Source organism: Castanea sativa, chromosome 3, assembly GCF_040712315.1.
Source record: "Castanea sativa cultivar Marrone di Chiusa Pesio chromosome 3, ASM4071231v1".
In the NCBI taxonomy this organism is placed as follows: Eukaryota; Viridiplantae; Streptophyta; class Magnoliopsida; order Fagales; family Fagaceae; genus Castanea; species Castanea sativa.
The window spans coordinates 48455411-48479457 of record NC_134015.1 but is presented as its reverse complement, the minus strand read 5'-3'; the positions used below and the strand labels follow the sequence as shown (position 1 = coordinate 48479457).

Sequence of the window (24047 nt, the reverse complement as noted above, 5' to 3'; positions counted from 1 at the left end):
GGGTAATAGCTGTTGGGGAAAGAGTAGCAGAAAAGGAAAGTATTTTAACAAGAAAAAGATAGTTTCTTTAGTTGGTTTTGGTTTTTAGTCAAATGTGGAAAATCAGTAATATTAAGGCTACTGGGTCAGATGTCATAGTTGTTCTGAAAAGGTTGTCCCAGTTGTCAGGAAAATCTGTCACAGCTGTCATAAGACAGCTGTTACAGTTATCATAAGACAGCTGTTGCTTGTGGCAGAAACAAATGAGGTCAGATGTTAGGCTGCTGGGATGGATATTGCATGGATTTGGATGAAGATGGTAAGTTCTCTTTTAAGGGTATCTTGTTATTTTGGGTATAGCAGCTGATTGCTGGGATTTCAGTATTAAATAGCTGATGATATCACTTCTAGCCAGGTGTTAAGTGCTAAATACACTGCTGGGTTTTGTTGGAAATGTTTCCTTTTTTGGGTGTTTGTATTTTTGGTCAAATGTTCCATTACAACACATTTTTAGTAAGTAATAGAATGATTGGTTGATAGTTAATGAAGCTTTAGAAATTTAGTCAAGGCCTCATTGTATTGTGACTTAATCTTGGTGAGCAAGAAGAGCATTTAATGCTCTATTCTAGCAGCTGGCAGAGGAATATATGGTCTGATTGTGGTAGACAATAGCTGGGTATTAGAGATATCATGAATATTCTATATATTTGGAGATTAAATATAGCAAATCAGATTTGGCCATGTGTTTGAGTTGAATTTTAGCTGAAAGTAGTAATGTAGTTTATGTAGAAATATAGTTTATGTAGAATAATATAATGAAGTTTCTAAATTTTTATAGGAACAGCTGGAGGTTGAATGAATAGTTATTTGTTCAGCATTTAGATGGCTGGAGATATTGACTATTTGTCATATGATAAATATTAAGTTTTAGAAAAAGAGCAATGAAGAATTTTATCATTTTAAGTGCTATGTAATAAGAGATGCTTATCATATGTTACCCGTTACACACAGACTCGTCAGAGTTTAGGGAGTTGGAAAAGACACCACAAGCAACATGTTTTTTTTATCAACTTTAAACTGCTGGAGCTTTATTAAACATACCTCTTGGCTCTCCAAACCACGACTCCCAAAGTTTCCCCAAAGAAACTTATGAGCTTGGATCATAAGCCGAAAATGAGATGACGTATCTTGGGTTTCGTTATCATTTTGCGTAAATATGGGCTTCTGTTGAAGAAGCTGCTTGCCATGAGTGTAAGAGAGATAATATGAGTCGTGAGCTTTGATTCATTACTTAAGCCCGATCCATATGTTAATATTGATGATGTCATGGGGTTATGATCCCAATTGATGAAGAGTAAATGTGGACCATGAATCCGCCTCTTGAAGTAAGGATCTTGTGGGTTATATGAGCCTAATCCATGAGATATAAAATTATTTTGGAATTTAAAGAGATTTATCCAAAAAATCAATAATATATTAATATGACGTGAGTTGCCAATGAAGTGGTGTCATGTGAGGCGAAAAAAAGAGTCCTCAACCCACAATGATCTATCAATTTAAGGTGAGCTGAGTGTTTTGGACAAACCACAATGAACTATGTAAACCATTATAAAAATTGTAAACTATGCTTTATTTATTTATATTTATATTTATTTATTTAATTTTTTTATACAAAATAAAAGTTTTACTATAACCTACTCCAAGTCCGAGTATATATGCGTCAAACCCTCTCAAAAAAAAACTTTGGACTTTAATCCTGGTCCCATAGCTTAAGAACACTTGTACCTGTGGACTCTTTTTTTGATCACGGAGTGCCACTCTCGCCCCTAATTTTGCAGCTCACTCCTCTCATAAGACCCCAAAATTACAAAAAGCTGCGTCTCTCATATTCCCAAACTGAGTCTTAAACACTGAGAGACACGCAGAGACAGAAAGCTCTTATTGGGCTCTTAAATCGAAATTCAAGAAATTTAGAGAGAGAGAGGGAAAGAGTGTCTGTCAGAGCATTCCATGCATGGAAGAAGACAGAGCAAAGAAAAGACCTCTAGAGCTTGATTGGGAAAAGCTTCTACCCAATTCTAGCCAAAACGACGACGCACCGCCGGAACTGATCGTGAAGTCGTCCACCACAACCACCACCGCCACCACAATGGGCAGTGGTGACGAGCGGCACGAAGACTTCGAGAAATGGGGCGATCGGATGCTAGAAGAGCAGATAGAGAGAAAGCGGCGCACTTGCGAGACCATGGGTCCCAGAATGCCTGACAAAGGGGAGAAGTTACGCCTCACTCTCAAGCGATTGGAGGACGAGAGGGAGCGCAGGAAACTCGCTCGACCCCAAAAACTCAATTCCTCCTATGCCTATGTATGTCCCCTCCCTCAATAAAATTTACTATATCTCTCAATTTTTGTTTTTTCTCTCTCAAACTCAATTAGGAATTGCAACAACATAGCAAAATTAAATTCACTTTAAAAATATTTTTTTATTAATAATAAAGTAAGAATCTTTCTAAAAGGACTCGCTTTTTAGTAAGTAAAACCTACGGCCAACTGACCCACCACTAACCCCAGAGGATTATCCCTAACAGGCTAAGCAGTTTAATGCTCGTCTTCTAGAGTGTTAACTTTTTTTTATTGGGGAAAGAAATTACTAACTGTACACTAAAGTGTGCAAATTAGTCCACACAAAAAGTGATGCTCTTTACAATCTAAAAAAAAAATGAGATTGATTGTTTTGTGTGCTGTCATTTAGTTAGTGAGTGATTTGAAGTTTTGAACTGTCTGTCAGTGATTACTTGTGCTTTGTGTTTAAGCAGGAAGGTGATGGATGTGAGAAGCCCACACAATCAAGGAGCTTAGGTACTGTTGGTGAGGTTCTACTTACTCTGCTCTCATCATGTACCTTTCTTGATTACCAATAGAGCATTCAGTAGGTAAAATATATGTCACTAAGCATTGACACAAGCGGGGTTGGTCGATTAATATTATCTAATGCTCAAGCCATTATGGAACAGTATATTTTATAGTGTTACATATGAACAATGGGGATGGCAATGGAGGCATGACATGTGATGGATGTCAAGGGTTCAGCTGTTAGTTTTATCAAAACTAAAAAAAATGTTTTTTTTAGAAGTTTTCAATTGTGCTAATGGTTAATGTTACACTTAGGATATCTCATACTTCAAGTATGAACAATGTGTTAAAACAGGCTGCAGTTCTATAATTCAAGATATTTGTTTTGAAGACACGTGGTTAACAGATCTAATGTTGTCTGTAGGTGTTTCTAATGGCTTTAGGGAAGAGTCCACATCATCTCAAGCCAATTCAGGGTCCACATTTGCTTCTCGTTTATGTCAAAAGATGGAAGAAAATGTATGGTGCCTTACTATTTTTTTGATAAGTAATGAAAGTATATTGATAAAAAGGAAACACCTGTGTACACCTGGGGTGTACTCGGGGTGCAGTACAATCAATCTTTCAAATCACAATGCTCATATCTAATAAATTAGGGCACGGAAGAAGTTTAAGAGAAACATTCCAATCCCGTATAGTATGAAAAGAGAGTTTTGATCTGAAGAATAGTCCTCTAAGTGAACAATATACTTACCTTTCAACTTTTTTTAATTTTAAAGCAGATAAATTGTGGGGCAACTGAAGCATTTAAGGAAGAGTTATCAATTTTGAGTCATTGTGACCGCCGGAAAATGACAAGTAAGGAAGAGTTATCACAAAGTAGAAGACATAGAGGTCGATCATCATCAAAACAATGGTCTTCTCAACGTCACAACAAACTTTCAAAACATGCTCTCTTGAATGCTAATAAGAAACGTAGAGCTTCTCCTTCTTATTCTCTTCACCAGAATGGAGAACATTGGTCCAGCAGCTTCGCCAAGAAGTAAGCATGTTTCCCTTTTGCTGGGTTTCTCTCTCTCTAAATTTGATTAATTTCCACCTTTTTACTTGTACAAGAGCTCATGGAGTTTTTTGCAGATTGAAGGTTGTGTGGCTGCCATTGAATTTAAAGGTTGTGTACATGTAACTGAACTCACACACCATATGTGTGTTCCCATTGTATCTGGTTTTGAGATATAGGTACTAATTTCATTATATACATAGGGATGACTAGGTAAGAGTGATATGGCAGTATAGGATTAGTAGATTGGAGTATTGAAACGATGGCATATATATTTAGTTATTCAGTTTGAGTTTGTCAAAGTGGTGTAAAATTGGCCATAGAAGATAGTATTGAAATTCGATTAACTTTTCCTGTGGTTATTAGCATAAGCTTTAATAGGAAATATGAAATATAGCCCATATCTATGTGATGCAAACAACAGAAAAGAAAGGGCAGAAAAGATTGATGCACACACAAACACCCAGATTTATGTGGTTCCCCAAAACTAGGGCCATGTACATGGGATCACTGCAATTTTATTATGATGGCTACATGGAGGAAATTCCAATAAAGAGAATAGGACATCTAAAGTCTACTCAAATATTGGAAATACCCCCAAAATTGCCTGGAAGGAATTTTTCATGGAAAAGCTTTAGACAGTATAACTTGACAATATTTTAATGGATAATCAATGTACATGTATCCTTAATATCTCGTTGTCAGCTGTATTTCATTTTATTTTTGTCTTTCACTGGTTTTCTCCTTGTTCTTTCTTTTTTCTTTTCCTTGTAAAGTCAATGTAGTGCCACTGCTTGTGTACTGGCCATTCCTATTGGCAGTTTTGTGGTTGGAAAGGGTAGGGGCAAGAGGAATTATCTGGGAGTGGATGGTCTAAGAGATATTTTTTGTCCAAAACCAGCGCCCCCCCCTGCCCCCCTCCCTCCACAAAAAAAAGAGAGAAAAGAATTGTCTATTTTTTCGCTATTTACCTAGTGGCCATACCAATCACAACTACCATTCTATTGTTTTGGATTGAGTGTTTGTTTATTTATTATAATTTTTTAAGTTTCAAATCACAATTCCTGCCCAACAAGGCCTTTGAAGTCTTTGAATATCCTTTACTTGACTGAATTGACCTATGATGGCATTAATCACAAAACCTACACTCAGGAATAATAAGCCTTATTGGTCACAACATGTTGATATTGGTTGAGTTTGAGGGACCTTCACAGACTAAATCCATCAATAAACCTAGACTCCGGCAACCTTTGTACAAAGCATCACGACAACATCCAAAGGTCACCCTTGGATTCTTAAGTGGAGGGGCCAGGAGCTGCATGTAGGAAATAAATTAGATAGATAAGTTTAGGAATATGATTTTAGGATTCATGATTAAGATAATGAGTTTTGGGGTTTTAGATTGATAGGATCCAAAGAACTTTTAAGGCAAAAGGGGTTTGAGCTTTAAAATAATTTTTTGGCTGCAACAAAATAAGATGTTGAGTTAGGGGTTTAAGGAGTGAATTCAATGGAAAAAGTGTGTAGAACTAGGTTTTTAGGGTTTATGAAGGTGCAAGAAAGAGGGTTTGGTTTAAATTTAAAACAGGCTGTAAGAGATTGAAACTTGGCAGTTAGGGGCTTTAAACAATATCTGTGAACAGTAATGGTGAATTGAAGAAGAAGAAGACTAGAAATAAAGGAGAGAGAGAGAGAAGGAAAGAGAGTAGATGATTTCGCCTTCAATAGATGAATATACTCTAAATTCCATTGATAGATGCCTGAATTTGCTCAAGTACATTTGCTCTTTCTAGTCTTTTAGACTGGTTCCTATTTCAACAGGACTATGGCATCTAATTTAGAAAATTTGACTAGACATGTGGCTAGAAACTTATGAAAACAACGCATATTGATCCATAACTTTCCTAGCCAAAGCTAACCCCAAAAAGTTGTGCCTATCCAAAAAAAAAAAAAAGTGGACCCAATGTGTGAGATTTTTAAATGTGAGGTATAGTGGAGACAAATTTCAAAAACTTAGGACCACCTATTCTGATACCAAGATAAATTACCAATTGTTTCAAAAGTTAACGTTGATAGAGATGATGAATTTATTATTTAACCATTATTCTAACAAGAACATATTTCTAAACTCTTTTTGCTCTCTGAGTATCAAAATTCTAACTAGTCTTATTTTGTGTGCATCATGAATGGCTTGAAAAAATGAGTTTGTTGTATTTTGTATTCAATTTTGATACTTCTCCTTTTCTGATAGAAAGGATGCTTTTCAAGTCCATCCAAATGGTTCGAGGCATAAGAAGGTACACCTTCTTTGTTGTTTTTGCATTTTATGTTTAGCCGTTTTGTCAAAAAAATGTTTAGCCGTTTTGTCACCAACCTTGAAACTATTGTCATGGTTCATGATGTTACTTTCATATATCCTTTTCTTGAAAATTGAAAAGGGCTTTAGAAGAATGGGAACAGAACAGCTGTTTTTGTTTCTTTGGCCATAAACAAAACTACTATAAGTATGTTAACCAATGAAGATTCCTCATTTACAATATACCATATGATTTATATTTTTTTCAACCTTTTCGGTCCTTTATCTTCTTTTACTGATACAATTAATGGCAAAATTATTGATTCAGGAGCAAACCGTTGTTCTCATAGATGAGGATGAATCTCAAAGTCTAATAGATGAGGATGAATCTGAGAGTCTAGAGATTACAGAGCGAGTGGACAAACTTGCTGAATGGTAAATAAGACTTCCAATATTGGTTGTTACTCTTAGCTGCATTAGCTTTAGCTAATACTTAATGAGGTCAAATGTAATTTGATTCCCCTCTTTTCAGCATGAAAGATGCAAAGATCACCTACCCCTCGAGGTACACTGATAACTTTCCTTATAAATGATGCAGACTGTTTTTTCCTTTTACTTCTGTTTATTTAGAATTTGTGCATTATATACTTCATCATGTTTTGTTGGCCAGGGATGATCCAGAATCTATTGAAATTTGTTACGTGGACATAAACTGCCTTGCTCCTGAAGGCTATTTGACGTCAACTATTATGAATTTTTACATCCGGTTCGTGTATTTCGATTGTTGCAATAATTGGAAATATACATGAATAATACCTATGGCAGTAGTGTTGCCCTATCTGTCAGTATCATACCTTGTATTGCACTGTTCCAGCATCATACTTCAAGTTGTGCTATTGTTCTTCCAGCAAGTCTTGGATGGTTGAATGGGAACTTTTACTTTGTTTATCTTCTTTTATAGCGATTTCCATTTAATGAACTTGATCTTTGACATTTGTTTATAATTTGTTTCTCAGTTTTTTAGATATTGTTTGCCTGAAGGTATTCAATGTTTTCTGCAGTGTCTCTTATGCAGCTTTTCCTTTTTTTTATTTTTATTATCATTTTCTTTTTGATCTTCTTTTATCATGGTTGATAATTTAAAAAAAAGGACAAAAATGTGAATGGGTCCTCAGTTTTCTAAATGATGCTTTGGAATGATCTTAGTTGAATTCTGTTGGTCCACTGATGTTGAATTTTAATTTTGACATGGTGTAATTTCATCAACTAATGAAAATTTCTTTTTTGCTTTTTAAAAAAATTTCAATAATATTATATATACATTTTTTAATATACTAAATAAAATACATTTTTCTTGGGGATTAATTTAAGCAATACATAGCATGGTTATTTGGCTAGTTTAGAATATAATAGACGTTAAGTTCAGTCCATTTGGGATAAGTTTAGAGGCCTTTCTGTTGGTTTTGAAATCCAATGTTGGACTGGAGGTGGAGACTAATTAAGTCGAGTCCATGAACTCAATTAGTTTTGGAATTCTACCTCGGTCAAAATAATAATAAAAATATGCACTAGTTCCTATTAAGAGAGTTTGTCCCACATTGATGGGAAAAGTAGTTGTGTATGATAGTTCCTATAAATAGAGTGGCGATGTAGTCTCCTTTGCGCCTTTTTTTTCCGGGTGTTTGTTTTTGTTTTTGTGAGTGATAGAGTTGGAAGACTAAGCTTTGTCTAGTGCGTTAATGTGTGAACACTTTTGGGTGTGTTGGAGATTCAGTTTACGTTATCTTTATTACAGTTTTGAGTAAGGTTGTTGTAGCTTCTAAAACCTGGATTCTGGTTCTTCTATTATTGTGAGAAACACAAAACAAAAAAGATGAACACAAGACACAATTTTTGGTAAATAGGATAGACCATGCATTGGATTTGATAATGATAATGCCTTTGGCTTGGGGATCCGGAAAATTGGGTTGTTTAACCAAGCTTTGCTTGGAAAGTGGCTCTGGTGGTTTAGGAAGGAGTACACACGTTTATGGAGGCAGGTTATAGCTTCCAAATATGGGGAGACTAGAGGGGGATGGTGTACTAGAGTTGTTAGAGGGACGCATGGTTGTGGTTTGTGGAAGAACATTAGGAAGGGGGCTGAGAGTTTCTTTGGTCATGTGTTATATGTGGCGGGTTAGGGTTTTCGTATCAGATTCTGGCATGACCCTTGGAGTAGCCCCACTGCCTTGAAAGATTTATATCCGGCACTGTTTGATATTGCTGTGGACAAGGAAGCTATGATTTATGAAATGGTTGATTATGCTCCAAATGGGGGTGGTAGAAGCTGGAACTTCCGGTTCTGTCGTGCTTTTCAAGATTGGGAGACAGGGATCTTTTATGATTTCTTTGCGTACATCTCCCCCAAGCTACCTAGGGGGGGGGGGATGATACCATGATATGACAATTGAATCGTAGTGGTGTCTTTGATGTGCGCTCTTTCTATACTTCATTGCTAGTAGCCCCGTTGGTGTCTTTTCCTTGGAAGAGCATTTGGTGTGTTAAGGTACCTAAAAGGGTGGCTTTCTTCTTATGGACAGCTGCTAGGGGTGGGCTTCTTACTATAGACAACCTTGTTAAGAGGAAGTTACCTCTTGTGAATTGGTGTTGCCTTTGTCGATGTGAAGAGGAAACTGTGGATCATTTATTGATCCATTATATGTATGCTTATACCTTGTGGAGTGAAGTCCTTCGTTTATTTGGGGTTCAATGTGTGATGCCGAAGAATGTTGTTTCTCTTCTTACTGCATGGTGGAATTGGTTGGGGAGTCACTCTTCAAAAGTGTGGAATATGGTTCTAGCATGTCTTATGTGGCTAATTTGGAAGGAACGTAATGCCCGTAATTTTGAGGAAACTGAGAGACTTGTTGACTGTGTGAAGTCTTTGCTACTTAGGACATTATTTGAGTGGTCCTGAATTTGGGGGTTTACGCATTGTCATTCTTTGTTTGATTTTCTTAATTCTGTTAGTCTCTCTTTTTGATTGGTTTGTATTCTTTTCAGTGCAATGAGTTTACTATCGTAAATTCATTGTGCTTTTATTATCAATAAAGCTGTTATTACCTATCAAAAAAAAAAAAGCCTTTGGCTTAGTAATCTGGAGGCATATATATTTGCACACATGCACACCCAGGCATACACATGTATTAAGTATTAACTAAGTGGAATCACAATATTTACGTTGCCCTTGCTAATTCTCAAGTTTAACTTGCAAGAGTCCTCTTCAGTTGCACTGTCTAACATGCCTTCTTCTTGTCGTTATTCTCTTGTTTTTTCCCTCAATTAGATTCGCGCGCGCGCACACACACACACACACACACATATATATATATATGAAATTTTCTTTTAAGTTTCTATATTTTAATCACTTGCTGGTTCATTTTGCTAGATATATTCAGCTACAAGCATCTCCTACAAATAGAGCAATGTGTGATTATCATTTTTTCAACACATATTTTTACAACAAGCTTAAAGAGGCTGTATCATACAAGGTAGTTATTTCTCTCGGTTTCTTAATTTTCTTTAAGTCAATGTTTCCAGCTGCTAATGCTGTAGTCATTTTTACAGTTGGGGGTTGCAAATGCTGATCTTGGTTGTTACTTGTTAAGCTACTTATTAGCACAGTTTGATTTGTTTTTGATTTGATTATGAATAGAGCATTTTGATGGTGGCTTTGTAAGTTTTAAAACTGAGGTAACTCAGCTGCATATGGAAACCAGTTCTCTTTTTTTTTTTTTTTTTTGGGGGGGGGGGGTGGGCGGTGGTGATTATACATAGTGCGTTTTCTTATAAAAAAAAATTATGCATAGTGCATTTATCAGTTTATGTGGGAACAACATTACCGATGTATGTTACCTATAAAAAAAACATTAATGATGTATCTCAGATAAGTTTTGATATTTGCATTTGATATTGTGTTGCGTTTTTTTGTCTTGGCCCAATTTATCTCTAACTTGTATTCCCTTGTAATATGTAGGGAAGTGATAAGGATACTTATTTTGCCAAGTTCAGAAGGTGGTGGAAGGGTGTCAATATATTTCAGAAGGCATATGTACTTATTCCGATACATGAAGAGTTAAGTCTTTTTTAATTCATTTGGAGTTCCATATGTGTAAGATGGTAAAAATGGTCAGAGTAACATTTCAATGCCTTGACATATTTATTTGGAGTTCAGTCTTTTTTTAAGAAAGATCATTTGCTATTCACAAATGAGATTGACTGGAAATTCTTTGGTTCCAGCAAGCATCCTTTTGGTTATTGCAATTCCTAAGTTATTGTTATCATGACCAGAATGGTACAGCTTGTGGTCTGTAGCCACCCTGTCTACCTAAGTGTTCCCTTTCTTTTTATTCTCTTACTAATTTTTTTTTTTATTAAAAAAAGAAGGTAAAAATTATACAATAGAGACATTTGAGCTGTTTTCTCTCCCCTTCCCTCTCCCCTTGGGGATAAAACATGCTTATCAAAAAAGTTTGAGCTAAGATCTCACTCCTGGCAATATTATTATTGCTGCTTATTGAAAACAGGTACATTCCATGATCATGCAAGCAAACTACTCTCACCTTCTTATGTTGGGAATGTCAACATGAGGCTCTGCATAATATTTAATTAAGTTTCCTGTCCAACAATCATCCCCTTTCATTGTTGCTTGCTGATCAATACAGACTATATAGTTGGTACCAGGCTGTAAAAATGCCTGGGCTTAGATGAAGTCTGCGTTGTTTAACTAAAATGAGGCTGTTCTGATATGCCTGACTTAGGAACCTGGATGAATACCAAAATAAATTGGAACTGAACTAAATATGAGATGTAATGCTCAAGAATGGAGTGTATTACAAACTGGAAATTGTCTTTTATCATCTTAAAATGGTATATCAGCTTAGCCTGTTGGGGGGAATGCCCCTGGATTACTCAGCAACAGAATCTGACAGGTGGGGTTAGTTGTGGGTAGGTTTTCCTGGCTAGAGGCAAGGCCAAAGGGCTCTTCTTTAGAAAGGTTCCTTACATTATAAAAAAAAAATGGTTTACCAGAATGATTTAGGAATAAGTAGGATGGTATTGGAGCTTCAGGAATAGAGCAAGGTTTAGAAGAAAGGAAAAGGCAAAAAGAATTGGTGAAGAGTGCCTGATTGGGGGCACTAGTGCAGTGGGTCCATTAGGATGTTGGGTGCATTGTACATAAAACAAATATTAGTGGCTACTTTCCATTTAGCATGTACAACAACGAAACCTTTAGTCTTAAAAATTTGGGTCGGGTAGGACCCTCCACAAACCAGTCTCTATCCGAAGTCATACTCTTAGTTGGCTCCATAATTGACATGTCTCTTTTCACTACATCTACTAATGTTATTTTCCACATAACCTGCGAATGAGAGAAATATAATAATGTGCTATGCTTTCTGCTACTCACCCCATTTCTTGTTTGGCTAAAACCATTGCACATTTTTCGACTTATTTATGTTGTTGATGTATTCAGTCTTCATTGGAGCTTGGTGATTATATGTATCCCAGACAAGGAAGATGAAACAGGACCAATTATTCTTCATTTGGATTCATTAAGACTTCACTCAAGCAGATCAATTTTTGAGAACATCAAAAGGTGAGACAAAAAAAGACTTAGCTGACCAATTACGGATATCTTATGTCTGATATCCAGTGTACTAGGTGTAACTTTGTCAAATTGGTTAGGACTTTTCGATAGGGACCTTTTGGCATATATATTACAATATATCTTATATATACCTAATAACATAAACTAAACTAGAGACGCAACATTCTTTCTTTTATTCCTTCTCACAAAAAAGTAAGAAATAAAAAACATTGATTCCTTTTGCCTGACTAATAAAACTTTGTGCTGTTTCTTTCAATATCATTATTATTATTATTATTTTTAATTTCATGCATTTTTGCTTACTACAAGTAAAAGATAATGACTTTTTTCTCCTAAAACTCATTCAGTAGTTATTCTTGTGTATCGCACGAGTAAGCGACTAGTTAACATTATTGCCATTAGTTTTAGCCTTTACTTAGTAATTTGATTGTATGTTAGTCAGAACAATATATTGTTTGTTAAACACATTTTAATTTAAGATGCATAAAACTGTAGTGTAGTGGATTGGTGTTGTATGTGCAAGTTTAGTGGTGAAACTATGTATCATTTACTGATGCATTTTGTAGTGGCAAGAGGGCTGTGGTCTCTTGTCTTTCTCTTTTTGGAGCCCAATGGGTGATACCATAATGGGTGATTGTTGTCCTCTTTGGGATACCTATTGCATTTAGATTTTGAATTCTTCGTTTTGCCAAAATACATTTGCTGAGAAACAGCATTTGGTGTTGTGTTGAAATTCTTACTTAAAGGTTATTATGCTGAACAAAATTGCATTTGGTTATTTCACTGAAGAAGGAATTTTTTTCTCATTAAATAATAATTTGTTATTAGCATATTATTCATTTAATAATTTTCTAAATAATTCAACTGTAATAAAATATGCACAAATAAAAAAATTTAGTTTATTTTTAATCAGATAATTTTGTACAAAAAAAATTAAAACATATACCAAGTAACTGGAAGGCCATAAAGTCCTCTAAAAAAATTTATTATCTTTAATTTCTCTACAGTTTTCCATAATTTCTATAATTTCTCTACTATTTCCAGATCTATGCACAAACAACTTTTCACAGAAATCCATGAATTTGACATATTGTAAAAAAAAAAAAAAAGGATCATCAGCCCATCATCATCACTGGCACTGTGACCTAATCACCACACAAAACCGCCTCTACTACCCAAAACCACTATCAACAAATTCCTGAAATCTACCTCCACATTGTTTTTATCAACCTTGCTGGCCACTGAAAACCACCATAAAAAAATTCATGAAATCTACCTCCACATCAGTGCCATCAGCCTCACCGCCCACCCAAAATCACCACCAACAAAAATTCATGAAGTCCAACTCTTCATCGCTGTCATCAACCTCGCCAGACTCATGAATTGCTACAACCCAAAACCACCACTGTGACTGACTACAATCTAAAATCCCCCTAAGACCACTGCCAACCCTAAATTGCCACAGCCGGTCAGTGAGGAATGGGAGCAAAACAAAAGAAAGTTGTAGAGGAAAGAGGAACCTGAGAAAGAAATGGAGAAAAAAATGATTGTGGTGGGGTCCCATAATATTTTTTATTGTACAATGAGAATCCTCAGATTTGGGTATTCTCATTTTGGCTTAAAAGAATGAGATATAGAGAACGCATTTTTAGAATCTACTGCAAAGTAGATTTAGTAAACAAGTAAAAAAAAATTGCAAAATGCATTCTTGGTAGAGTTACCCAACATTAGCTAATATGACATAGTAAGCAAAGAATACACACACACACACACACACACACACACACACACACATGTACATGTATACATATATAAAATTTTGTCCTGGATTTTCATTTGGTTACACACCCCCCCTCTCTTTCTCTTTCTCTCATTTTTTTCTTCTTTTAGCTGAGTATTTTATAGACTAATAGAAGAAAAATTTTGAGTTCTTTAGAGTACTCAGTTTTTTTAGTTTTGATTGTGTATATTGAATTTTGAATTTTTATTTTATGTCACATGAGACTCCTTCAAGCAAACTTTTATTTGAGACCTTGGATGTTGGAGAGGGCAGCAAACTCATGCTCATGAATTAAATAACCAACCTTTTTGTGTGAAAACAACTTTTCTGTTTACTATATTAGTTTTATCATGTAGAAATATTTTTTTACCAGTGTAAGCTATTTTTACAATATTGACATGAGAAAGATTTCCTCAAACCAACTATTCATTGGAATGCCATTGTAATGACAATATTATTTGTTTACTCATGGTTCCATTTTTTAAATGCATTTTTCCTACATCTAAAATAAATTTAATATCAGATAATATTGATAGGGGGAAATATGTTTTTCAATTGCAGTGCCTTCGTAATTGTAATTTTTGAACCTAAGGGATGGTGTAATTGTTTTTTTTGTAGCTTTATGAAAGCTGAATGGACCTATTTGGCTCCAGAAGTTGCTCCTTTAGATCTTCCAATTGCAGACAAGATATGGAAGCATCTCCCTCGTAGAATTGACGATAAAATAATTGCGGTAATTTTTTTTTCCTCAATTGTCTGTAATATTTCTTGGACCATCAAGGTCAATTGGGCGTATGGCCTATGCAATGGAAGGTAACCCCCTTCCATCACTTAATCCCTCTTCCCTGGTGTAGGTGGGAATTGATCCCAATCCTCTTGTGTCATGGAAAGGGGTTTCACCATCTAAGTAGCTTAAACCTACCAAAGGTCACTTTAACTCAAGTGGTAACTGATGGTGACAGATTGGGGTTGAGCATAGTTCTTATGTTTTCCATTCTACTATGTGAAGCTGCTTACCTTGAAACATCGAGTGAGACATACTTTTTCTGGTTCCTTTTCTCAATCTAGACTATTTTTGACAGTAGTTGCATTAACAACGTTGGAGCATCATAATTGTCCAATGAATATTTTTTAGCTTCGAATTTAGTGTAGCTAATAAGTCAGAATATATGTTTAGAGGGGAAACAATGAAAATAAAATAAACACTGGATGGCTTAATAGGAGTGGCATCTATGTCCAGCCATCTAAGTTCACGCATTGAAGTTAATTTATTTACAAAGAAAGCAAAGCCCTCAAATACTGCTTGTTGGTCTTCAGTGAAAAAGTTAGTCATTTTATTTCATTGGTAAATTACAAATGCAGTTGGTGGGTTTTAAAATTATGACTCTCCACGTTTGGGAGGAGGTGCCATTGGAATGTTTTGAAATTCTGCAAGACAAATTGGAAGAGCTTCTGTTTTACTATAGAGTTTGTTTCACTAATGACAATATCCATGAAATCTGGGTTATGCCGCAATCCGTTGTGGGGCTTCTATCTTGTTGGCAAGGCAGGTTTGATCATCATTGAAATGGTCATATATGGTTCATTGTTCCCCGTTGCTTAATGTGGTGTCTTTGGGGGGGAGAGAAATAGTAGGTGTTTTGAAGATAATGAGAGATCCACACTAGACCTCAAGCTATTTTTCTTTAGAACTTTATTGGATTGGTTGGTTGCTATGCGAAACCAATCATTCTATTATTTTCTTGATTTCCTTGATTCTTGTAATTTTTGTACTTGAATTGTTGACCCCTTGTACACTTTGTGTGTACTAGGGTGTTCCATTTTTGATATCAATAAAACTTATTATTTATCATAAAAAAATAATTTTGGTTGGTAGAATGTGAATATGATGTTTTGGAACCTTAGTATGTGCAATAGACCCTGTTTTTATTATAACCAAAAAAGAAAAAAAAATCTGTTCTTAACTAAAAAGGTCATTGTTTCACTAATGAGTACAGCCTTGAAAGTGATGCTATTATTTAGGATTTGACTAGTAAGTCTTGCTCAGATTTGAAGGTTATACATGTCAACGTGAAACTTTGTCAGCAGGGTTTAAGCTCGATGATTAGGAACCTTTGTATGTCCACTTTGTCAAAATGGTTGGGGCTTAGGGGCCATACAAGTAGTTGATGGAAAAAAAGGAAGGGGGTGGGGGAACTGATTAGAGTGCTAGTCAATCGTCACTTTTGAACCCTAACATTTGACTTGATCAATTGCTATCAATGCAAGTAGGCAGATCAAGATTCAGGAATCAGGAGAATAACGTTTCCTTGAATATTCTCAGGTTCCGATTGTCAACCAAAAATCAGCTGGACCCTTTTTGATTGATTCTTATTGAGGATCTGGCGCTGGCATCTTGAATCAATAAACTTGCATGGGAGTTGTTGCTAGGGGAAAGGTTGATTTTGAGGATCATAAACCCTATACTGAACCAGAATATGAGGGGATTCTTTCTCCTGATTGTCACTTTTTTTAAACTCTAAGGTCGTTCATCTTTGCGATGTTTTCATTTGAAACTGTTGACGTGGAGTTTCATTAATGACAGTTTATCTTGGGCTCTTAATCTCTAAATTAATAGAACCCTACCTCTTCTTATCTGTTCTGTTCTTATTTCCCACCAGGTTCCTCAACAGAAGAATGACTCTGATTGTGGTCTCTTTGTTCTTTTTTTCATGGAGCGCTTCATTGAAAAGGCCCCTGAAAGGCTGAAAAGGAAAGATCTAGCAATGGTACGGTATTGGTTTTCATGAAAAAGACTGCTAAAATTGTTTGTTCCTTATTGTTAATTTCATGAAACGTTTTCCTTGGTTTATATATTTTTGTTCTCAGTTTGGTAGGCAGTGGTTCAAACCTGAGGAGGCCTCTGGTTTGAGAGTAAAAATCCGGAAGATACTCATGCTGGAGTTTAAAAAAGCATGTGACGTTAACTGCAACTCAGAATCTTCTCCTTTTCCTAAGGGTGATGATCCAGCCAATATTGACCACCGGACGGATTCTGACTGAATTTGGTGCAGATGCAACTTAGTACTTTGTCGGGAAATGGACGTGTCATATTTGTACAGCTCACATGGCTAATGCAAGTACTTTGCTTCTGACCTTTCATTTAGTCAGTGTATCAATGGTAAATCAGCTGTGTAGAGATCTTCAAATTAGTTTTGTATAGCTTGAAAACGTAGGCCCAAATATCATTACTGGAAGAGGTGTAAACGCCAATTCGTCTGGGTCACCGAGGCACATCTTGGTCATTAAGTACTGACCAGTTTTGTGGGCTAAAAGCCCATTTAAATTGCTTCACCAGATGTATAGAGGAACTTCAGTGATTTTTGAAAATAGTTAATAATTTTTCATTTCATTTTGCTTTTTTATTTTAATGTTCTGGAGTTCTGCAGGTAGTTTAAGAGTTAAATTCGATTTCACTTGAAGGCAGAAACAATAACGGCCATCGTTGTGTGATTTATAAATTGATACTCGTTAGTTCCAATAGATTGGCTTGCAGCATTAGGTATATTTTTGATTGCCACGCAAAGAGATTTGTAGCCTAGAGACAGACTACTTTCTTCTATCAGGGCTCGAATGAATCCTCGCTCCATCATTGTTGTAGCTATCAAATTATCAAAAAAAAAGAAAAGAAAACCATTGTCGCAATGAATGTGTTTGACACTTAATAGACACTTGCTGACTGGAAGTGGTAGCCAATGGGTAGTCAAGAGGAGTTCTGATGTGGGATCAAGGACAGGGATGCCATCTTTATGCAAAAATTGATCAACAATTAAAAATACCGAGTGTCTGTTCTTCATTGTTATGTGACCTTGTCAAAAGCAAATTGTAATTCATCCCATTCTACATTTTTGTATGTAATGTCTTTGTAATTCATCTCATTCTACATTTTTGTATGTAATGTCTTTGAAACTAATTTTGAGCTCGTTGACCAAATATAACAAAGAAAATTTAATCAAAGTTTGATTGAAGGTCTTGTAGTCTATATACGTGCTTGCTTCTTGAGCTGATATGTACAAATACAAATTTAAGATCCTCATCTGCAGAAGAGTAAACAGCCCAGTGGTCCATACAAAGTTTTCATCCCTTTTCCCTTTGAAGTGTCAATGGCTTTTAACATAATTACTACCTCTTCCATCTCTGGTCTATTGTTGGGGTTTACATCCCAACACTTCCTCATAATTTCTGCTAGAGAGCTTGGGCAACATTTGGGTATCTCTGGTATTATATTCTGCACAAAATATGTCAAACTTTATTTGATTTGATGTGCAATAATTTGTGTCACAGATAGGTAGAAGGGAAAATTATATACCTGATAAACAACAGTTGAAGATCGATCTGATAATATAACATTAGGATATGGTGCCACATCGCAACAATATATCTCCCACAAGCAAATTCCAAAACTGTAAACGTCGCATTTTCTATCATATGGTTTACTTTCAAGTACCTGCATATTATATTGACATATTAGGCTAAGAATGTCTTGGATTTAAGAATTATTGTGGAACATCAAATAAAGGAAAACAAAACTAATAATAATCTAAATTCTTATAGCAATTAATTTACACAATGTATGGGCAATTATGTCTAATTCAGCTTCCATAGCATCACTTCTTAGCCGGAAAGAAAGGAAAAAGTGAAACTTAGGTACAAAAGTATATTAGGTTCCTTAATCAAATTCAAACATCTTATTGCATTGATCAGTAAAACATAAATAATGTTCTTTTTCCCAATGACAATTAAATTCATTGCAACTAAGTGTTTGACTTCAATTGGAGAATGTGAGGCATTTAAGGTAATATATTTAAGTTGAAAAACAAGTTAGAAAAAAAGAAGTAAAAGCTTCTATAGCATTGCCTAAGTGAAATTTCTACTTGTGAACTTGTGTGTTAGTAAAGACTATTCTAAAAAAGCAAAGCAGAACTGTCAAAGCAACAAACAATATACCTCAGGAGCCATGTAGCCAAGGGTCCCTAATCTAGCAGTCATCTCATTAGGATTTGAAGCCTCAAGACAAGCAACATCAAAGTCAATTATCTTTAGAGTGTGATTTTTGTCAAGAAGCAAGTTTTCTGTCTTTATGTCTCTGTGAACAATCTTCCGAGAATGAAGGTAACTCAACCTATAAAAAAGAAGAAGGTAAAGTACTTAGTTGTTGAAGTGCTACTTCAATGAACTACTGGTCATGGACATTTTGAAAAGCCTAAACCAAAAGAGTAATGCTAGGGACATCATTTTTCCCGACTGTTGACATTGCCTGCTATGATTAGAACAAAGTTACTTTCACTTGGGTTCATCATTACATCTTTTATTTATTTATTTTTTCAATGCACCAATCATAACAGGTCATGTCAATAATTGTGAAATGTTTTTAAATAAGTTGGAACATTGAATGAAAGTAAGGATGGATGTGGGAAAGGAATTTGTCTGACCCTCTTGCAAGATCTAATGCCATTCGTACTACAGTTTTGAAAGCCAGCTTCCTTTTCCGATTCTTTCTTAGGTAAGATGTTAGAGTACCACAAGGAAGATACTCAATAATAACACTAGCAGAAGTAGCTGCATCACTTTGCATGTCAATTTGCTTGTTATGTGTATGGAATTTCAAGCCTGATGTGCCCAATGTTGCTCCAAGGCACTGAGAAAAAAAGAAATTCATCTAGAATGTTAGGGCATGTAAATAAGATTTATATATTTAGCAAGAGAAAAAGACTCAAAACTCTCTCTTTTGTCCATGAAAGGCACTTATGCTCAAGAGCAGCTAAACAACCTTACTTAATATCTTTTTATTGGAGGTGAATTTTGATAAATTCATCATTAAATTATATCTTCTTCTTATATCTTTCATACTTGCAAAATTTTTAGAAAATTAAAGATTAATAGTTATGCCATCAATAAATTGTTTAAATCACAAGTTTTTAGTTTAAAATTATACATAAAATATAAACTTATAGATGATATAGTAAATAATATCCGATACAGTATTAGTATATTAAGAGTGTAAATAATATTCTATTTAATGGTTAGATTTTAATTTTTTTTAAAATCATATTAATATGTATTAATGTTTATTTTATTGAGTAAAATTGTAGTCTAAGATTACAACCAATTTTGTAATTAAACTTTGTTTAATGGTGAAAATAAAGCAATATTTATCAACATTGATAGAAAAAACAAAGAGTATATATACTTTTTATTTATGTTTTTATTTTTTTATTTTATGGACTGAAAAATCATTCAATATAAAGGAGAGAACAACTGCATGCTTCTCCCAATAAATAAGAAGTTTTTTTTTTATTTTAAAAATAATTATTAACAGCTGATTTCAAGGAGTCCACGTTGTCAATGAATTCATATATAATAGTTGACCTGTATTGATTAGGGCGATTATGGAAGGCTTTTCTCATAATACAAATAATGAACTTGGAAATATAGAAAAGTATCAAGTAATTATATACAACTAGCTAGGCTAAGATTGATGTCACTATTCATAATATAAACTCTAATATCTATCTACATGTTCACACATGAAAAAATCAACCAAACAATATAAATTTTTGCAAAGAATTTATCTATCTACATCAAAGAGAGTGCAAATTCATAGGATTATACGCACCTTAGCAATATTAGGATGATCAAGCTTAGGCCAAATAGAAACCTCCCGTGTAAAAGCAATCCTAAGTGAAGCTATATCACCTTTTGCTCTTTGTTCTTCCAGGACTTTAACTAATAAGAATTTATAATAAATTAAGAAAAACAAAAACAAGGAATCTGCATCGAAAAAGTTGATGTAAACACATATAGAGATAAGAAAAGCATAGAAATTGTAATTACCAGCAACGTCTTGGCCATCATAGATGCCTCTATGAACAGTACCAAAGGCACCAGGAGCAATAACTTGTTTTATGATAAGCTTAGAGGGATCGATTTCCCAGTCTTGTTTTTCTGTAAATCTCACTTTCTTCTTTTCTTTATCATGAAGGTTCTGCTGCTTCTGCATGCCTTTATCGTCAAGTTTCTGCTTCTGCATGCTCCGTAGGCTTAGATTCCTTTGAAGCTGCTCGTCTATTCTCTTAATTTCCTCCCTCACAAATCCCTTACTCCTTTCTTTCATAACTTCTTCAATATGTTTTCAATATATACGAATAGATTTTTTTTTTCCTCGTATAATGAATACATGAATACAAATCCTTTCCTTTGTTTTCAATATATACTACTACAATTATACGAACCCTAGAACTCTTTTTTTGATAAACTAGGATAAACACAAAATAAGGAATTAGTAGTTTTGTTGATATAAACTTCTTTTTTAGAATTTGTGTGAGTAATTAGTAGTTTTGTTGATATGAACTTCTTTTTTAGAATTTGTGTGATCAGCTTTTTTGGGATTCGCTTCTTTATTTATTATTTTATTTATTTATCTGTTGAGTGTTATTTTTATTCCTGATACATCACTATTATTAATAGTTTTTATTCTCTTATAACTTCTATATTGATTAGAAGTCTAAATTCATTACAATTTTTATATATAATAAATTTCTTTCAACTTTATATATTTTCTATTTTTTTTTGGTGTAGCCACACTCACCTTTATCTTCTTTGTTTTTATTTTAATTTTATTTTTTTGGTCTCAGTGGGTTTAATTCTTTGGCCTCGGATGGTTTTATAAGATATATTTAGTAAGAAGAGATATGAATGGTGTCCTGAAACTTTCAAATATAATTTACAATTCATTAACAGTACTTCTTGAGGAGAATCTGTTTATAACCGTGGTAGGAGTAACATATTTTGCACACCTTCATAAATTTAACTAGCTCAACTAATCCTATAATGAGAGAGTTTACCTTATCTGGCAAGACATTTACAGATAATTTTTAGGTACTCTCGAAACACAGAGAATGATGCTCCATATTCTCACATTTATGGTGAGGTCCACTCATTAAATTCATACTGAAATCTACCATAAATGTGAAAGAAGGGAGCATAATTTTTCCATATGCCGGAAATACCTAAGAATTTTCCAACATTTACATGGTTTTTAATTTTCCTCATTATATTTTTAACTTAGTTTTTTTTAATCTGAGATAAAATTCTACTCTAACATAACCTAAGTGTATATGTGTGAAATTTCCTCCGGCACATTTGAACCCGATACTTGACTCCACATTCTTTCAAGCACTTAAACTTGTGGAGTGATTATCACATAAAGGGTGCATGGTGATATTAATTTTTTATTTTATATGAAATACTGTAATTTTATTAACAAAAATATATATCTTTAACTTCTGGTAGGAGTCCCATGTGATTTTCCCCCCTTATTAACACAATAATTGCTCACATGATCATTCCTTCTTCCTTCACTATATCTCTTTCTGTACGTGGGCAAACACATAATCCTAAAATAGTTCACTGTTAAAAATCACTGTGGTTTTGCTTTCTCTTTAGTTATGTTTATGTTGAATCTTTTTTCGATGGTTTGGTTAAAATTACGTGGAAGGTCTTTTAAGATTTGAGCAATAAAATATTTAAAATACTAACCTGAAAGAAAAAGAAAAGGTTATGTACTAGAAGTAGTTTATAATATACTGAGCTGATTGATGTGTTAATTTTATGTTAGGATAAAACTTAGGTACAATACCTTAAGTGTTGTTCTTTAGATTCTCTTCTTAAGATTCAGCCATGTGATTACTTAACTAAAAAATACACTTTCATCATATGAGAAAAAATTCACATGACAGAATCTTAAAAGTGGAACCTAGAGAATAGTACCTAAGTACTGTACCTAAAACTTGCTCTTTATATTAATACTATTTTAATACTTAGATTACATACACATCTTACTTTGTTAAATGTTGATATTAATTTGATTTTTTTTTTCAAACCAAATGTTAAATGTATACATGTTGCTTTGCCTTGAGTAAAAAGCTCTGAAAGTACATATTTTAATAAAGAGCAATGACAAAGAAGAAGAAAGATACACTAAGAACATAGTGTACAAATTAAAAGGCATTCAACAACCACCTAAAGGTAATAACTACTTCTAATATATTTCTTCATTAATATTATTATTGTTAATAAAAGTGCAATTCATTTACAAAACTCATTCTATTGCAGATCCATTAGAAAAAAAAATTCAAATGCAGACATTGCATTATATATAACTACAAATGTCATTATAAGATAATTGGTTGATGGTTGTTGTACCAATGCAGTTTACTCCTTTTTGTTTTTCATAGGGAAGGAATCTATAAGCATTACAAATATCATGTGTCATTCTTGAATGCACAAAGTTTGATTGGAAACTTGGTTGGAGCCTTAAGCTACAACTCACGAAGATAACACGTGTTTGTCATGTGCATTAATGCACATAATTCAATTGTATACAATCACTTAAGTGTAGTTAAGTACAACGACGCATTTCATCTCCCTATTGTGAGTTGTAGCTTAAAGCTCTAACTAAGTTTGTAGTCAAACTATGTCTCTCTTGAATAGACCTAAGCTTTTTAGCTACCTAAATTTCAGCTATAAGACATGCACCTCTTATTTGTTGTATAGAAGCTTAACACTTTTTTGTAATTGCCTCATATTTAATTCATAGTATTACCTATATTATCTATATGTTAGCAGCTATGTGACTATGTCTATGAAAATATTGGAATGGTAGATTAGAGTTCTAAAGTTATATAATAATTTTTTTTATTGTCCCTCAAATAAATTATGTATTCTATAAGTTTATGATAAAATATTGCACATACCTCTAATTAGCCAGACAATATTATATATAGGGCAAGACTTAACTACAGTACTTAGATTTTTTCTCATGAGAAGGAAGTGTATTTTTTAGTTAAGTAGTCACATGGTGGAATCTTAAGAAGGAACCTAAGAAACAACATATAAGGTACTGTATCTAAGTTTTGTCCATATATATATATAAAGCGATATTATGTGGAAGAATATGAGGTTTTCTCACGTGACACAATCTTTGATATTCTCTTTATTTAGGTTTTCATCTCAACAAAGTTTTCATTATATCAAACTATTAATTCATTATATTAGCCAACAGAAAAAATCCAAACATTAATTATTTATAGTTGTGAATTAATTGTTTACTCATATATTAAAAGAATTTATATGATTTTTTAAATATAAATTCTATATAAGAAACAATTTTTATTTGGAATAATAATAACAATAACAATAACAATAACAACGACAAAAAATTTAGAATATGACATTCTTCTTCCTTATTTTTAGTTGTTTCGACAAGAATTGCCATAAATGCCATCAAATTAAATATATGTGAATTCACTAAAATTAATCTTTACCATTTATATATCCTAATCCTTTCAGTGACATATAATATATATAATGATATTTTGATGTCATTAAT

General features: G+C 33.9%; 2 protein-coding genes across 10 annotated transcripts; one reads left to right on the top strand and one right to left on the bottom strand.

The window, feature by feature from the left end:
- Window positions 1-1724: 1724 nt before the first annotated feature.
- LOC142628142 (ubiquitin-like-specific protease 1D) lies at window positions 1725-17635 on the top strand. 9 transcript variants are annotated; one of them, XR_012842990.1, is made up of 17 exons: window positions 1738-2344; window positions 2796-2847; window positions 3257-3351; window positions 3612-3874; window positions 3970-4003; window positions 6148-6189; window positions 6517-6623; window positions 6721-6753; window positions 6859-6954; window positions 9616-9718; window positions 10204-10301; window positions 11704-11826; window positions 14237-14351; window positions 14473-14648; window positions 15942-16141; window positions 16279-16386; window positions 16487-16514. XR_012842990.1 is itself a non-coding variant. In XM_075802151.1 (15 exons), the coding sequence occupies exons 1-15, from the start codon at window positions 1994-1996 to the stop codon at window positions 16658-16660; spliced, it is 1782 nt and encodes a 593-aa protein (XP_075658266.1). In that variant the 5' UTR covers window positions 1738-1993; the 3' UTR covers window positions 16661-17635. The 9 variants fall into 9 exon arrangements, 6 of the variants coding, with proteins under 6 accessions (XP_075658268.1, XP_075658266.1, XP_075658264.1 ...); XR_012842992.1 differs by lacking the exon at window positions 14473-14648 and having other exon boundaries at window positions 16487-16507; XR_012842991.1 differs by lacking the exons at window positions 15942-16141; window positions 16487-16514.
- Window positions 17636-17690: 55 nt separating this feature from the next.
- On the bottom strand, window positions 17691-20771 carry LOC142629083 (serine/threonine-protein kinase 54-like). The gene is made up of 6 exons (XM_075803074.1): window positions 20492-20771; window positions 20274-20383; window positions 19090-19295; window positions 18605-18779; window positions 17967-18104; window positions 17691-17885 (listed from the first exon to the last, which is right to left on the bottom strand). The coding sequence occupies exons 1-6, from the start codon at window positions 20769-20771 to the stop codon at window positions 17691-17693; spliced, it is 1104 nt and encodes a 367-aa protein (XP_075659189.1).
- Window positions 20772-24047: the final 3276 nt, after the last annotated feature.

Excerpts from the sequence above, each read along its gene's own strand:
- LOC142629083 (XM_075803074.1), bottom strand. The coding sequence starts at position 20,771 with ATGAAAGAAAGGAGTAAGGGATTTGTGAGGGAGGAAATTAAGAGAATA. Across the intron at positions 20,384-20,491 it reads TGATGGCCAAGACGTTGCTG|TTAAAGTCCTGGAAGAACAA; the intron begins GTAATTACAATT and ends AATTCTTATTAG. Across the intron at positions 18,780-19,089 it reads GCATTAGATCTTGCAAGAGG|GTTGAGTTACCTTCATTCTC; the intron begins GTCAGACAAATT and ends TCTTTTTTATAG.
- LOC142628142 (XM_075802147.1), top strand. The coding sequence starts at position 1,994 with ATGGAAGAAGACAGAGCAAAGAAAAGACCTCTAGAGCTTGATTGGGAA. Across the intron at positions 2,345-2,795 it reads TCAATTCCTCCTATGCCTAT|GAAGGTGATGGATGTGAGAA; the intron begins GTATGTCCCCTC and ends GTGTTTAAGCAG. Across the intron at positions 11,827-14,236 it reads ATTTTTGAGAACATCAAAAG|CTTTATGAAAGCTGAATGGA; the intron begins GTGAGACAAAAA and ends TTTTTTTTGTAG.